A 16154-nucleotide genomic window follows, 5' to 3' on the forward strand; every position below is an offset into this window, starting at 1 on the left:
AAAAATTAAAAAAAAAAAAAAAAAAAAAGAACCGGTTGAGGGAGGGGTCTCTCTAGTCTGTCACCCAGAACAGCAGGGAAGAGAGAGTTTAAAAAGAAACTGTAACAGAGCTCCACTTTATGCTTTGAATATAGTCCTTGTGCTCTGCCACTGCAACTTATTAAAAAAAAATTTTTTTTTTGTAGTTGTAGATGACAGAATGCCTTTATTTTATTTGTTTCTCTTTATGTGGTGCTGAGGACCCAGGGCCTCACACGTGCTAGGGAAGCGCCCAGCCAGGGAGCTACAGCCCCCAGCCCCCCCCCGCAACTTATTTATGGACATGTTGCTTTCTCCTCCTCTCTCCCTGCTCCTCCCTAATCCCTCCCCTCCCTAATCTCAGGGAAACAGGATTACCTTTGTTCCTCATCCTTGGCAGAGTTATCTGTCCTGAGCACACACCCATCTTAGGAAGGAAGTCATCCAGACTTTGGGGATGGCACCAGAAGATCTCAGAGATGAATCCCTCCCAAACTAACAAGCGAATTACCACTCCAGCAGAGATCACTGTAGCCTTTGAGTCACCTCTTTAAAAGCCTGTTCCTGCTGATGGGCAGAATCACAGCTTTGGGGGCAGGAGTCCCCTTTGCTAGCAAAGCAATAAACCTTCTTTCTTTTTCTCAAAACCATGTCTTCATTATCGGATTGACCTGGGGACAAGGATCGAGCAGTAGCAAAACCACGTTGCTACTTGGGATGCTGAGCCAGGAGGATCACAAGTTCTAGGTCAGCCTGGAAAACAGCAAGACCCTGTCTCAAAATAATAAAAAACTAAAAAGGGTTAGGGATGTAGCTTAGTGGTAGAGCGCCTCAGGTTCAATCCCCAGTACTGCAAAAAATCAAAAAGTTAAAAAATAAAAATAAAGGTAAACAAAAAGAGAACGGGAACTCAACTCTGATCATAATAGTTGAAGAAGGGAGAGACAGGAGCTCAGGAGGACACTGGTCAGGAAGTCGCCGTCCCAGGCAGGTTCTCCAGGTAGGAGAGATTCCTAGGTCAGTTAGGTGAGATTCCTTGGAAAATCCAGTGGCTCTTGGCGTGTGCTCAGTGGGGACTGCGGCTGGCTTGGTGTTTGGTCAACCTGGGGTTCTACAGGCTGGACAGAGGGGATGCCCACGTTGGGGAGGAGAGCAGAGGGCTGGGAGGGTGGAGCTGGCTGAGTGCGGTTTCCAACCCTTTGATTTTAGGAGCGGTCTCCACTGAGGGGGTATAAGACTGAGAATGAGGGAGAGAGGCAGGGAGGAAACAGAGGGAAGCAAGCAAGCGAGAGAGGTGTAGAGAACCAGTTTCAGCCTCAGTTGAGGAAGGAGGAGGAAGAGGAAAGGGGGAGGGGCCAGGGCAGGAAGCTTGGGCAAAGCAGCTGCAGGACTGATGGGTGAGTGGTGCTCTCCGCCATGCAGAGACCACCGCCTCCAACTTCACACCAAATTACAGCGGCAGCAGTTATCTGGGAAAAGAAGGTTTGATAGCACAAGAAGTTACAAAGGGGGGGGGGCGTGTCTTGGGAACTGACAGGGAGCTGACAGGGTTCTGGCAAGTGTTATTCAAGGGCTGACAGCAGGTTTAGGATCTACATTGTTTAACATCTCAAGGTGGGCAGCAGACTCAGTCCAATATCAGAGTTAACCAGGAGCAGCTGGGATTCAGGGAGGGTTGTCATCTGGTCAAGGAGAGCCGGGCATGGGGAAGTTCAAAGCAAGGGCAGGAATCCCAAGGAACTGTTTAAAACACCCAATTATGGTCAGGCCAAATAGAAATCTTGGTATTTTACAGTAAAACAGAAATGAACTTTCGTGGCTTTGTGACGAGATGGCTCCCCATCTTAACATGGAATCAGGCTGGGTTCATCACTCCCTCGCCAGGCCAATCTGAGTTCAAATCCTGGCACTACACCTAATCCCGAGCTTTAGTGTCCTGATCTAATTCATCATAGACATTGTTCCCATGGTAGGGTGGCTGGGAGGATCAAATGAGATACTCTATGCTCAGTACTTAGAACAATGCCCAAGAGTCAGCACCTTGGAAATGTTAGCTTCTTCCTGCCGGCCTGCCTTCTGTCCTTCCTTCTCGGGAGCAGATGTTTATCTGGACAGAAACCGGGCAGGTTCAGAAGGTCATTCTCCATCACTTCACTCAGAGGTGATCTGGTTCCAAGACACTAGGTCTTGTTCATCCCGATACACCCAAACGTCCCGGGAACCAGCTCTGTTTCTTGCCAGAGACTGGCTGGTAGATAGAGAGCTGGGGAACTGGACGTGGATAATCTTACAGGGTTGCACGGATAAACTGAATGACCTGTGTGTCTCTCCCCATGTAAGGAATTGATTTCTTATTAAGAAACGGCATATGGGGAGACACGGGACTAGAGCAAGCCACCAAACTCCACTGTCTTTGAAGCTGGACCTAGATATTTTGGCAATTATGATGGGAGAAGCTGGGTGGTGGTAATCCCAGCAACTCAGGAGGCTGAGGCAGGAGGATCACAAGTTTGAGGACAGCTGGGGCAGTTTAGTGAGGTCTCATCTCCAAATAAACAATGAACAGGGACTGGGAGTGTGGCTCATTGGTAAAGAGCCTCTGAGTTCACTCCCTAGTACCACTCAAATGGTGAGATCACGCACCATGGGGTCTCTCTCTCTCTCTATATATATATATGTACTAGGGATTGAACTCAGGAGCATTTAATCATTGAACTACATCCCCAGCCCTTTTCATTTTTTATTTTGAGTCAGGGTCTGGCTAAGTTGCTTAGGGATCCTTCTGCCTCAGCCTCTGCAGCTGCTGGGATTGAAGGTGTGTGCCACCACACCCAGCTAAGTGGAGAGTGTGATCTTGCTGAGGTAACTGGCTCCCTCCCTTTAGTCAGAGACCCTTGGGCGCAGGGATGAGCCTCTAATCCACACTAGTCAATCATAACACTCTGTCTCCCTGGAAACAGGGATTGGCCTATGGCCCAGTGTGTGAACCCGGCAGAGCCAATCAGACTCTCCCTTGATTAACATAGAGATATTGGGTTTACAGAACTGGAGGGGTAGGTGATCATGCTCCTCATTGCATAGAGAGGCCCTGCTATGCCACAGCGAGAGGGAAGCTGACATGGAAAGAGAGACACACAGCCCGAGAGAAGGATGGATGGATGACGGATGGAGGAATGAATGGCATTAAGTCCCCGGTTCTGGCCCTCAAGGGTGTGGTTCATGGATTTGGTGAATGATGGCAGTGACCTTATGCCCTGTAGCAGCCACACCCGTTTGGTTTTGGTGAACTTGAGTTGAACCTCTGTCTTAGAGCCGAAAGATCTCCATTAATAGAATTAGAAATGGTAGAGTCAAGTCTTAACCCCTGTGTCACAGCCATTTTCTAGTATTACAAGTTGATCTTTTAAAATGCCTTTCTTGGGATCACTTCCTCATGAATAATACCCTATAATTTTAAAAACCACCGCTTATACTTCTGAGTCACCTTGCTTTTTCTGAAACTGCCTCTAGTCTTTTTCTGAGACTTAGGACGTTCCCTGGCTTTATCAAGACACAGTAAAACATATTTCTCAAGTTGGGTGTTTCTGGGAAGGTGGTTAATCACCCTGATTTATGCAGATTTCTGTTAGCACTAGTTTCACCGGAGACACTGTCCTTTCTTGGCTCTCTGTTCTGGCAAATGGTGGAGCCTGGCTTGAGACTCCAGCCTGCCTGACACCCAGACCCATGTACTTGCTGGGACGGCAGCCAGCTTCTGGCTGCGGGGAGGCCACAAAGAATTGGTAGCCAGTTTGGAAGCGTCCCAGGCTCTCTTGAATCAGATGTCAGGTGACAGAACTCAGGGACTATGGGCCTTTGTACACTGACATTCCCTAAGGAATGGTAAGTTGGGGAGACTGCAAGTTCCCAATTCTGGTGCTTAGTGGTACAGGAAATGTTCCAGAAAAAAGGTCATGCTTTTAAAAGTTTTTATTTTTTTTCAGGCCAGGAGATTTAATATGACAGTGAAATACTGAAGTTGAACTAGTTTTTGTTTAAGCTACAAAGCATATTTTCCTTGGTGACAACAGAATGTAATAAATAATCCTTTAATGTATTCACAAGGTGACTGTAACATTTGGGGTAGAAAATCATATTTTGTGGGACTCATTTTAAATAATATTCGTTAATTAGTGATAACATAGGCATTAAACTCTAAGTTTAATGTAGTGGCAAATGAATGACTGATCTCAAATGTTACTAAAAACAAGTCCCTAATTTTGAAAGAGAATAAAAAAGAAAGGAGATGAACTGGGGTTCCTGGAGAGATAATAAAAAATAAATGCATATATATTTTTTCAGTACTGAGAATTGAAGCTAGGGGTCCTTTATTGCTGAGCTACATCCCACCACCCCTTTTATATTGCTGTATTGCTGAGGCTGGCCTCAAACTTTTGAACCTATTGTCTTAGCCTCCTAAAATGCTGGGATTACAGTTGTGCCATCACACCCAGTTGGAGAAAGAATATTTCTTGAACAAATTATTTTTAGAAAGCATAGCTAAGTTAATATTTGAGTGTATCCTGCCATTATAGAAACTGATTTTTGGCATGTGTGGAGAAAACAGGCCCTGCTAGCATTTTGATTGCAACTGAATTATAAAATAATTGCACTGATGCTTTTATCCGACATGTATGATTTTTAATGTATTACCACTGAAAAACTCTGAGACAGCTAACATGTAATAAATCTCTGATGTTTGAGAATGATATTTGAATGATTGTTGCTGTGAACGTATTTGCTAATTGTTACCATTTTAAGATTCCAAATGATATAGCTATTTGATATATCTTGTGTTGATTAATTGGTATTTGAAAATAAGCATATTTTTTATTTCTAAGTAGTTTTGTGGAAAAAGTGAATTGAATATAGTTTCCAGTCATGTGTTGTCCTAATTTGTGTTAAGAAATTTATTTAAAAATCTTCTCATCAGAAGAGAGTTAATTAGGTAGGGCACAGTGGCACCTGCCTGTAATCCCCACAACTCAGGCAGCTGAGGCCAGCCTCAACCCCTCAGCAAGACTCTGTCTCAAAATAAAAATGTAAAAGGACTGGGGATGTGGCTCAGTGGTTAAGCATCCCTAGGTTCATTCCCCAGTACAGAGAGAGAGAGAGAGAGAGAGAGAAGAAACAATAAGAAGAGAATTAATTAGTAACTCTCTTTTCTTTTTGTGGAACCAAAAGTTCAGGAAATCTGACTTCTTTCCTTCATGGTTGGCATGTTGACACTTACAACCATCATTTCTCTGCAAGTTTTCTACCTAGTTTATTAAAAATCAATGCTATAAATGACTTTTAAAAAAAGGGGGCTGGGATGTAGCTTATGGTGGAGCACTTGCTTAACCTGTGGGTTCATTCCTGGGATCAGTCCCCAGGCTGCAGAAACACACACGCTATGAAAGTTCTCTGAAAGGCTCAGCAGTGTATTTTGGAGTCATTTTTTTTTCCTGAGCATTCTCTGAATCTGTTTCTACCAGGGTAAATATTTTACCTAGCAATTTTAGAATAGGAAGAGCTGTTGCCAGAAGGGATATGTGGTATTTTTCAGTGAGGTCTTTAATGTGGGTCACCCTATGAGAAATGTGAAATTTCTGGACAGCCCTTTCCCACTGGAAGGGACCTGTATATGAGCCATAGGTTCCAACTTGTCTAGTGGGACAGCAGACCACTTATTTTTATTTTCAACTTCAATATTCTTCGCTTTAGAAGCCATTTTTTTTTTTGAGTGGCACTTCCCAGTTTGTGATGCTGTCCTGGGAAGGGTTGGAACACAGGCTCCATAGACATCCAGACTTTGTTACTTTACTATCAATTCCTCTTTATTAAAAGTTCCCTGTGACTCTGGAGTGATTATCTCTTCTTGGGTATGGGCAGGTGGCTACTGGGGATGGAACTCAAGGGCACTCCACCACTGAGCCACATCCCCAGCCCTATTTTGTATTTTATTTAGAGACAGAGTCTCACTGAGTTGCTTAGGGTCTCACTGAGTCGTGGCTGGCCTCGAACTTGTGATCCTCCTGCCTCAGCCTCCTGAGTTGCTGGGACCACAGGCCCACGCACTGTGACCCACTGTCTCTCAGCACTTGAAATGATTTCTGGGGAATCTCAGCCCACCTGGGCTTCTCAGCAGGAACTGCTAGGAAACTCCTTTGAAGCCAGGCAGGTGTGGGTGTGGGAAGGCTCCTTGGAGGTGAATCAGCGCGGCTTGGTCCAGGCTGAGTCAGGAGCAGGGCCTGGGAAGGGCTGGCCACCAGAGGGAGAAGCGGTGGGGAAGTCGGAAGCCGAGACCAGCGCTGCAATGACAATGACAGGTCGCCACCACCAGGGGGCATGAGCCGGTCGGGCAAAAGCACGCCGGCCGCCGGTGCAACACTTGTGCCACTTGGAGCACGACCAGGGCGTGGATGGAATGCGAAGGTCCAGTTTCTCCAGCTGGGCATCCTTGCCCTGGGCATCCCCACTGCCTGCCTGTGTCCTGCTTCTCTGCCTGTAGAGAAGTGGAGAATGTTGGAACAGGATCAGGCTCAGGCCTGTCCCGCCGTGGGGGAACGATTGCTTGAGGTCACACAGCAAGCTGGTGGCAAGTGAGTCTGATTTTCACAGACGCAAAGCATCGCCATTGGGTGGGCACAATTCTGGCTTCAGTTCCTGAGGCGAGACACCTGGCTATGGACAAGCCTCCCGATGCAGGGACTCCTGATAGCCCCCTCCCCCTTCTGGTTCCAAACCAGTCACTCCAGCCCCATTCCGTTTTGTTTGGCCTTTCCCCCAACTTCTCTTTGCCACTGGAAGGGACCTGTATATGAGGCCAGCCTCAACCCCTCAGCAAGACTCTGTCTCAAAATAAGGACTGGGGATGTGGCTCAGTGGTTAAGCATCCCTAGGTTCATTCCCCTCCGTACCCTCTCTCTTTCTCTCTTTTTCCATCACTGCCTCTTTGTCTCTCTGTAGCCTCCTGTCCCCATCCCGCCCCACCAGGGAGTTTGCTCTGCTCCTTAGCCGGTCCCTGTGATGGGACGTTTCCTGTGGTCACTCCTCAGGGAGTTGTAGCTCTCTGAAGCTCTGTTTTCCAGCCTGATGCCTCAGTTCCACTCCTGGGACCCAGAGGAGACGTTATTATTTGCTAGTGTCATCCGTGGTGTGACCTCAGGTGGTGAGAACAACTCCCTGACCTCCTGGCTCCTAGATGCCACCCCCAGTGACCCTCATTGCCATTCAGCGGTCGTAAACACCTGCTTAGCACCTGGTGTGGGTGAGACCCTTGGCTCATGCAGAAATGAATCAGGCCCAGTCCCTGCTTGGTGAGCTCACCATGAGCGTGGAGGGCAAAAGAAAACAGGTACACAAAAGACTCGGTGTAGCTGGGAGTGCTCCCGAAGGCTCTGTGTGGGACAGAACAGGTGGAAACCGAATCTAGCTGGGCCTGGGAAGGCTCTGTGAAGGGGAGAAGGGATCTTGGCAGAAGGGGACGTAATGTGGGTGTGTGGGGGGGCACATTCTGAGCAAAGCGATGTCATCAGCCAAGGGTCTGGGTCACGGCAGGTGTGTCCAGCCCTGGACGTGCTCAGTGAGCAAGGCAGCTGGGCATCATCAGGGAGGTGGGAAAGCAGGGGGGACCGGAGTGTGGAGCACCTCGCTGCTGGCCCTACGGAAGAGCCGGTGCAGTTTGAGTAGGGAGGGACCCTCTGAAGCCCCCATGACATGGAACAATGGCTGTGCACCGTGTCCCATTTGCCCTCATCCTAACCCACTTCATCTCCCTGCTCCCCTTGACCCCTAAGTCTCACAGTGGCCCCCAGGAAGGACGAGCCCGGCTCGGGTCTGACCTCTCTGCTCTTGCTCTGCTCTGGCTGTGTGGTGCCACCATCCATATCTAGACCTGGGTCCTTCAGTGGAGGGTCTCCATGCCAGTACTTTGGCCCGGGTTTTCCGGCCGCTGCTGCCCTGGCGCTGGGGGAGTAGGGCGTGCCGCTGAGTCACTGCCTGGGCATCTGGGTCTGGAACCACGGGTGAGTCACCAAGGGGGGGGGTTGGGGGGTTGGGGGAAGGGAAAATCTGTTCGACATCTGGAGTGGGGAGGGGAGCTAGGCCGACAGGAAGGGCGGTGCCCAACTAGGTTTAGGGTACACAGAGTGCAGGAGGTGGGTGCCCTGGGAGGGGTGGTGTGAAGCTGAATCTTTCCTAAAAACCTCTCCCCTGGGCTGGCTTGAAGGCCACAGTGCTCACCCTTCTCTGGGCTTGGAGAGGGCAGGCGGGGAGTTGGGGGTGGTGAGGGAGGATGTGGCTGGGCCTCTGCTTCAGGCCTGGCCTCCTGGCTGGGGACACTACCCAACTCCCTCTTTCCAGCTTCAGGTAGGGTTGTCTTCCCCACCCACTCCCCCACCTCTCCAAGCTGGAGAAGAGGAGCCTAGGGTTTTCCTGTTCTGCCTGGACCCCTCCAGGGGGCTCCCTTGTGCTCCACACAGATGTTTGCTCCACTTTAACTGAGGCTGCATGCACAGCAATCCCCATTTCTCACTGTGAGGTATTTTTAATCGCACCCAATCACTTTGTTACCTTAAAGTTACATTAGAAGTAATTTTAGGTGGGGTGCGGTGGCTCACGCCTGTAATCCCAGTGGCTCAGGAGGCTGAGGCAGGAGGATTGCAAGTTCAAAGCCAGCCTCAGCCATTCAGTGAGGCCCTAAGCAACTTAGCAAGACCCTGTCTCAAAATGGAAAGGTCTGGGGATGTGGCTCAGTGGTCAAGTGCACCTGGGTTCAATCCTTGGTACCAAACAAACAAACAAACAAAAATTTATTTCTTTCACTTCTTGAAGTCAGCATTGACCTCCTCCTCTTGATGCCCCCCAGATGCCTTCTCTGGTCCCCAGCTTTCTAAGGGCAGCGCTGGTCGGCTTCTCTCTCACACATGCTCAAACACACACACACACAAACATGCACACACATGCATGCACATGACCTTGGGGCTGCGAATTTCCCGCCTACTCTGGGTCACCAAGGTGGCTGAGCAAGCTGTGACTCACAGGCACATCATGAGAACCAGGCCGAGCAGCCTCTGACCCCTGACCCATGTTGCCCCTTTCCCATGACATCTCCCTCTAGCTGCCCTGCCCTGGGTGGGCTCAGGGGCTGCTCTTAGCTGGCGGGGGGCCCTCCTCCAGCTGGTGGAGGACCCAGCAATCTCTGGGAGGAAGGGGGCAGCACAGGGTGAGTGGGGTGGCAGGAGGCCAGGCTGTGGGGCAGTCAGGCCAGAACAGGTTCTGTTTCCTGAAAGCGCTAAGTCTGAGGCTGTGGGACTGACATATAAACCCCTTCCGAGTGCCTGGCGCTTTGTTCCCTCCTGGGTCTCTGCCACCCCATCTGGTGAGTACGTCTCCGACTCGACCCTTGTTTCCATAGTTCTCTGTCTGATTTCCTCGGTGGGATTGGCCTTGAGCCACTTGGGAGGACCCTCTGTGAGTCAGATTGAGGGGTCTTTCTCCAGGTTCTTCCGGGAGGTCTCAGTTTGGGGGTTATCCGAGGCCTTCCCTCGGGTCTCTTGGTCGGGGCCTGTTATTCTGTAGGAGTCCTTCTTCGGGGGTCTAGCCCAAGGGCAGCTGATATGTGTGTGAGGGGTGCTTTAACGAGAATTCTGAGTTGGTTTTGTTTTTGCAAAGTCCTGGCTAATCCTTCGTAAGGCTGAGGAACAAGAAGCAGGGGTCTCCGACACATGGCCCCACCCCGGGTTCTGGCCTGGAATAGCGGCATAGCTCTGCCCGGCTGGCTGCTCCCCATGCTCCCTCACCTAGGTGAGGGCAGGCTGGCGGGCGGAGCTGGCCGCGGGGCCAGGGCTTTCCCTGCCTCCAGGACAGCTCCTCTGGCCTTGCGCTGGGACCTGCCTGACTTTGCAGGCTGACCTCAGCATTCTCAGTGGCAAATGGAAAATGCCCTCTGAGGTCCATCCTTGTGACCCCAGATTCTACCTGGATCCCAAGGCACGAAATGTTTAGTTTCTTTAATTCTAATCCCAGCAAGGTCCTTCATGGTGGGGGCATTCGGTGGCCCCTGCCCTGCCCGTGTCTTGCCAGCACACACAGCGCTCCAGGACTGAGGGTCTCGGGTGAGCAAGGAGACACGTCCTCGTCTCCGAGAGCCCCTGGTCCGAGGGAGGCAACATCCCTGCCACAGAGGCTCCCAGGCAGTTGGCAGCCCTGGCCCAAGGCAGAAGAGACCCCTGGAGGGAGCCTCAGACTTCCGGGAGCCATGGCTATTGCCCGGTGGTGCAGGGAGCCACCGGCCAGCCCTGTGCACACCTGTGCTCCCCGGAGCTTGGCACGGCTCTGGTCACCCTGTTAGTTCCCTTCCCAAGACACTCAAGAGGGGGAGCCCTGCCCTCAGAGGTGTTCCTAGTGTGACTGTGCCCTTGGGGGACACGGGGAAGGTTCAGCATCTGCCCTCATGCCAGGTGTCGGCACGACCCTTGCCCACGGGAGCCACATTGTGAGGGCGAGATGGGGCCCCCACTTACAGAGGGGCTTGGTGAAGTGGGGGGGGGGGTCCAGGGCAGAAGTGGCTCCTGCTGGCTGGGCTGTGGCCCCAGGTGTCTCGGTGACATCAACATCATTGCTACTTCTACGGCCCCAGGTCCAAGATGTCCAGTCCCCTGGAGCAGGCGCTGGAGGTGATGGTCGCTACCTTCCACAAGTACTCTGGCCAAGAGGGAGACAAGTTCAAGCTGAGTAAAGGGGAGATGAAGGAACTTCTGCAGAAGGAGCTGCCCAGCTTCGTAGGGGTGAGGGGGGCAGGCTGGGAGGGTGGGTTGGGTCATGGGGGCGCGGGGCGGGGTGCAGGGTAAGTCTCTGCCTCTTCACTCCTGTGGTGCCTGCTGATGCAGAGGCCAGGGTGGGGTCGAGGGTTCCCACCACGACTTTGGCTTCTTGGTTTCACTGGAGTGGGAACAAGGCCCGGGTGTGAGCATTCTGTTTATGGCTGTCCCCTGCAGCATTCTTGAGAACTGTGTGCTGTTGGGACCCTCAGAGTCCATCTGTCAATTCTCTTCACTGGAGAGTTGAGCAACTCAAAGCCCAGAGAGGGAAAGTGACTGGCCCAAGATCACACAGCTAGCCTGTGTACTCTCCTCTTCTCTTATTTTCCATATTTACGTGCCAAACCAAGAGGGCATGTAGACAGAATAACGCAGCAAAGACATGCACTCTGGGACATTTTGCAGAGAAATGCAGTCATTTCCCCATTGCTACCCTGGTACTGACTAACGGTAAAGTCAGGTCTCCGGCTTTGACCATATGAGGCAGGTCTGTCCTTCTGTCCTCCCTCCCTCTCTCCCTCCGTCCGTCCCTTCCTCCCTTCCTTCAATTTCCAAATCATTTTGGTTGTATAAAGAGCATTTGCTTTTTCTGAATCCCATGCTGATTTGGGGGAGCAGAAAGCCTGTGTCCTCTTTAGCAAAATGGGGTCATGATATCCACTTGGTTGGGCTACAGTGGGGGTTAGAGCCGATGGGCACTTAGAGGTGTGTCCAGCATCCCCCTACCCCCAGGAGGGTGTGTGGGAGACCTTCACCAAGAGGGTCCAGCTGTCTGGCTCACTGGATGCGTGTTGTAGCTTGCGGGGTCTCCCTGCCCACCACGTACCTGGCAGCCAGTGGAGGGAGCGCCGGGCCCTGGCTTGGGGACATGGTTCTGGCTGTGGCTTTGGTGCGGAGTGGGGCAGGAGCCAACCTGGCCATGACCCCAGTCCTTCCTGCTTTCAGGAGAAGGTGGATGAGGAGGGGCTGAAGAAGCTGATGGGCAACCTCGATGAGAACAGCGACCAGCAGGTGGACTTCCAGGAGTATGCTGTTTTCTTGGCCCTCATTTCCATCATGTGCAATGACTTCTTCCAGGGCTACCCAGACCGGCCCTGAGGACGAACTCAGGACTTGGGCCACCAATCTCTTGGGTTCAGGAGGACTCTCTATCCCTTTTAATTTTGTACTCAATAAAGATTTTTATTTGTTGATAATACTCTCATTGCTCAGTGCTGCCCGGTCACTTGGCTGGTTCAGTTAAAGTGCTGGGAACTGGGGGCTTCCTATCCCACCCCGTTCCGCACCTTGACTCTCCAGGTCAGAGCTGTGCCTTCGGCCCTCGTTTTGAGATTTCAGACACCAATAAAAATCTGGGAATCAAAATATTTTTTCAACATTTTATTTCGCCAAATAAAGATGTTTTTTAAAAAGGCAAATACCATTGACCATTCCTAACATCTCATAAAAAGAAAAGTTCAGTTCCAACCCAGAAGTGTTTAAACCTCAGAACAAAGGACAGACTTCAATACCGTGAGCAAGGAGTAGGCCTAGAAGCTGGTGGGAGACATGAATTAGCCTAAGCAGCCCTGCCAAGATTCATTTTTTGAGGACTCTCTGTCAGATTGTAGGCCCTAGGCGGCGTACTTATTTTCATAAAAGCTATACTTATTTTCACATCTGCTTCCAGATTGGCTAGCTCTATTTTGAGTTCATTCCTCCCCTGTTGATCTCTGCTAAAAGCTCCTAGGGAGCTAGCTCCTGCCAAAATTCTTTTTGTTCCCCTACCATTTTCTCTAAAACCGTAGGCCAGGTTGCCACAGGTTCTGCATCCTAAGGCACATCAGGTGACACTTTGACCCGACGCTTTGACATGTCATAACAAGGGTTACCAACCTTCCAGTCTTCATATGGTTTTCTTTGTGGTCTTTATCCAATTTCACATTTTATGTTCTTTTCCTTGTTAGATTCTACTTTTAGTTACCAAATGCTCTACCAGTTAGTGATGTATTTAGTTTACATACAGAGAGCCTGACTAGTAATGTCATAAATAAATCAGCATTTTAATGCCTCACACAATAAGCAGTCTGGATAGGTAGGTCATGTTTGGCTCAGTGGCTCAGAGATGCTTTACGGGTTACCAGTCGATGTACAATGAACCAGCCCACTGTATGGTGCCTTAAAACACAAATTGGTTGTCTCTAATGGTTCTGTGGCTAGCCTGGGCTTAGCTAATGGGTCTCATTTAGGATGTCTCATGCACTTGGTATTGGAAATTGGGGTGGATCATTTGAAAGTTCTGATTAGCTGGGCATGGTTTGTGCAGTTCTGAAATGAGTCACACACAGGTCATCAGTTCCTTGATAGAGCCCAGTGCTTGCTACTCTCTATACATGGTTCTCTTGGATCCTGGCTCTTGGCTTCATGTTCTGAGTCAACTCTTTTTTTTCCATAAGAAATGTCTGGGCTGGTCATGGTGGTGAACACCTGTAATTCCGGCTACTTGGGGAGAGGCTGAGGCAGGAGGATCCCAAGTTCAAGGACAGCTTGGGTAATTGGGCAAGACCCTGTCTCAAAATAAAAAATACAAAGGGCTGTGAATATAGGCTCAGTGGTAGAGTGTCCCTGAGTTCATCTTCAATACTTGGGATGGGGATGAGAAGAGAGAGAAATGTCTGTTTTATAGGTAAGTAGCTCCCTCTATTTCTTCCCTATAAAAGGCTGAAGACTCAAAACTCTCTCTCTCTCTCTCTCTCTCTCTCTCTCTCTCTCAAGTTTTCTCTGTTCCTTTCTTTCCAAGATGATACAATTCCTTTAAAAATATTGTGGACTCCCTGTGCACCAATTTATAATTAGATGAAAGCCACAGCTACAAATCTCTTTGAGTCGGATCTCTTTTTACCTTAGGCTGAGTGTCAGGGTGCTGTGAGAGAATGTTCTTAAGACCCTTAAAAGCCCTTCTCTGCAACGGTCCAAGTGGCACACTTCTAAAAGTACTAGAAGCCAAAACGGTGGGTGCAGTGGTGCAAACCTGTAATCCTGGTGACTTGGGAGGCTGAGGCAGGAGGATGGAGCGTTCAAGCCTACCCTGGGCAATTTAGCCAGACCCTGTCTCAAAAGGCTGGGAACCTAGCTTACTGGTAAGGAGCCCCTGGGTTTAATCCACAGTACTGCAAATAAGTAAATAAATAAAATAAAAATATAAATAAATAAAATTACTAGAAGCTGTATTTTTTATTTGAGAAAACTTAGGAAGTTCCCCTTAAATCTTTCTGAGGTCTCACGAAAAGGCCTCACCTTGATTTCAGTCTTACCTTGAGACCCCTTCACAGGCAGAGCCCTGGAGTTGACCTTTGCCCTGAGACCCTTTCTGACTTTGAGACACTTTTGCTGGCTGGAAAAACTCCAATGGGACCTCAGTATTTCCTCTAAGTTCTGCTAAAAAACAAAATAGGTCCTTGTTCACTTCAGCTCTCTCTTCTCATTTTTAATCAAAGGCAGCCAGAAGAGTCAGACAGGCAACTTCACTCTTCTGTCTAAAGTCTTCTTGCCTGGGATCTAGAAACGTTATCAAGTGCCTTTTCTATTCCCCATCAACACCAGATGATGGTGTTGCCAGACATCTCACCGCTACCTAACAGGGTCTCCCTTTTCTCCAGCTGCAGGAACAATTTTTTTTTTTTGGCTGTCATTCAAATTATTACCAACTAACTACCTTTTAAAGGTCCTCCCAGCTTTTACCTGTGGCCTGGTCCCAAAGCTAATGACACCTGTTTTAGTTTTTTGTACTAGCAGAATCTTCCTGGGGCACTCTACCACTAGGGTATATCCAGCCCTTTAATTTTTTTTTTTTTTTTTAAATTCTGAGACAGGCTGGTCTCCAACTTGTGAGTCTCCTGCCTCAGCCTCTCTGAGTAGCTGGGATTATGGGCGTGCACCACGGAGCAGGGCTAAAACATGGATTGGCTTGAATGAAAAAGGAAGAGGGGGACCAATAGTGGACAGATAATAGGCAGTATTTTTCTGAATTGTTTTCTTATTTTTCTTCCTTCCCTGGGAAATTGGCTGCTTGGGAACCACGTGCAGAGTAGCTCAGGTTCAGTTCTCTAGGGTGGAAAGGACCCAGGAGAAGGCGCTGGAGACCCTCTGGCTCTCACCTACTCTTCGTCCTTAACTGCACGCTGAGCCTGGTGAGGCGAGGCTGGGCCGGCCTGCAAGGACAAGTGGTCTCTTTCTGAGGCCATAAACAGACAGAAGCCCACTGTCCTCAGACCCTGCAGGGAAGGGGCGAGTAGACACGGGGCGGGGAGTCGTGATGGTGGTCAGCATCTCTGCACAGTTCTCAGAGCTCCTTCCTGCAACCTGTCATCTCAGCCTCATGGCAACCCCACGGGAACTATCACTAGGCCCTGTTTATAGATGCAGAAACTGAGGGGGCGCAGCATCAGCCGTTTGTGGAACACCCCTCTCAACAGGTGCTCTGTGGGGCCTACCCAGGATCCTCCCAAGACTGGACAAGGAATGTGCTGTTGGTTCTGCACACCATGATGTGGAAATGGACCAGAGAGGGTAAAGAAGAACTTGAGCCATGTCTGTAAGAAAAGTCTGCATGTCCTCAGGGCACTGGGGGGGCACTGGGCCTTCCTCTCTTCCTGCAGGCCAGTCCAGAGCCTGGGCTTTGCGTGAGCTGAAGGGACCTGGCTGGCCAGAGGTCAGATGCTTCTGGTCTTCCCAGTCTGATTAACAGGGGGACAGGGCCACTCCCTGGTGGCTGGGTCCTGCAGTCTGATTTCTTTTGGACTTCTGGTCCCCGTGGGTCCTGGCTTCTCAGCCCTGGATTCTGGAACTGCTTTGGTTGGTGGGAACTGGCTTCAGCTGACTACCTCTGGAGTTGTCCCCAGCTGGGCATGTCCCAAAGAAAGCTAATGTCCATTCTTCTTGGGTATTTGACAAACTGACAAACTGCACTTTTCTAGCCACTCTCAACATTCTTCTTCCCCCCTGTCTCCAAATCTCTGTGCTGAGGCAGAGAGAAGGAAGACCTGCTGGCCAGACTCTCCCTTTCCCTGTGGGACTGCTGTTGGGAGGAGAGTTAGGGACTCTTACCTCCTGTGATGTCCTACTGGCCTTTGCTCCTTTGGGTTAACCCCCGGCAGTTCATTAACAGTCCAAGAAAAGGGAAATGGAAGGCAAAGGTAGATTTCTTACCTAAGTCAAGTCTGTTTACTAGTTGCTCAAAAAAGGGGCTCAGTTCTTGATTACAAGTTGTTGGGACAAGGAAAAGAGGCTGGGAACACCGGCAAGAGGAGAGGA

At 49.9% G+C, this 16154-nt stretch overlaps 1 protein-coding gene and 1 long non-coding RNA gene across 4 annotated transcripts; one reads left to right on the forward strand and one right to left on the reverse strand.

The window, feature by feature from the left end:
- The first annotated feature begins 1401 nt into the window (after positions 1-1401).
- S100a2 (S100 calcium binding protein A2) lies at positions 1402-12227 on the forward strand. Of its 3 annotated transcripts, none has more exons than XM_048814822.1 (3): positions 1402-1500; positions 10682-10829; positions 11808-12227. In XM_048814822.1, the coding sequence occupies exons 1-3, from the start codon at positions 1412-1414 to the stop codon at positions 11958-11960; spliced, it is 390 nt and encodes a 129-aa protein (XP_048670779.1). In that variant the 5' UTR covers positions 1402-1411; the 3' UTR covers positions 11961-12227. The 3 variants fall into 3 exon arrangements, with proteins under 3 accessions (XP_048670779.1, XP_048670780.1, XP_015358163.1); XM_048814823.1 differs by lacking the exon at positions 1402-1500 and adding an exon at positions 7941-8066; XM_015502677.2 differs by lacking the exon at positions 1402-1500 and adding an exon at positions 9271-9421 and having other exon boundaries at positions 11808-12060.
- LOC125620267 lies at positions 6424-8015 on the reverse strand. The gene is made up of 3 exons (XR_007351883.1): positions 7884-8015; positions 6960-7151; positions 6424-6544 (listed from the first exon to the last, which is right to left on the reverse strand). It is a non-coding gene; the product is annotated as an uncharacterized LOC125620267 (long non-coding RNA).
- Positions 12228-16154: the final 3927 nt, after the last annotated feature.

The sequence above is a fragment of the Marmota marmota genome, unplaced genomic scaffold, assembly GCF_001458135.2.
Source record: "Marmota marmota marmota unplaced genomic scaffold, marMar, whole genome shotgun sequence".
In the NCBI taxonomy this organism is placed as follows: Eukaryota; Metazoa; Chordata; class Mammalia; order Rodentia; family Sciuridae; genus Marmota; species Marmota marmota.

Coding starts and splice junctions, on each gene's coding strand:
- S100a2 (XM_048814822.1), top strand. CDS start 1,412: ATGGGTGAGTGGTGCTCTCCGCCATGCAGAGACCACCGCCTCCAACTT. Junction 1,501..10,681: donor CAGTTATCTGGGAAAAGAAG/GTTTGATAGCAC, acceptor CTACGGCCCCAG/GTCCAAGATGTCCAGTCCCC. Junction 10,830..11,807: donor AGCTGCCCAGCTTCGTAGGG/GTGAGGGGGGCA, acceptor TCCTGCTTTCAG/GAGAAGGTGGATGAGGAGGG.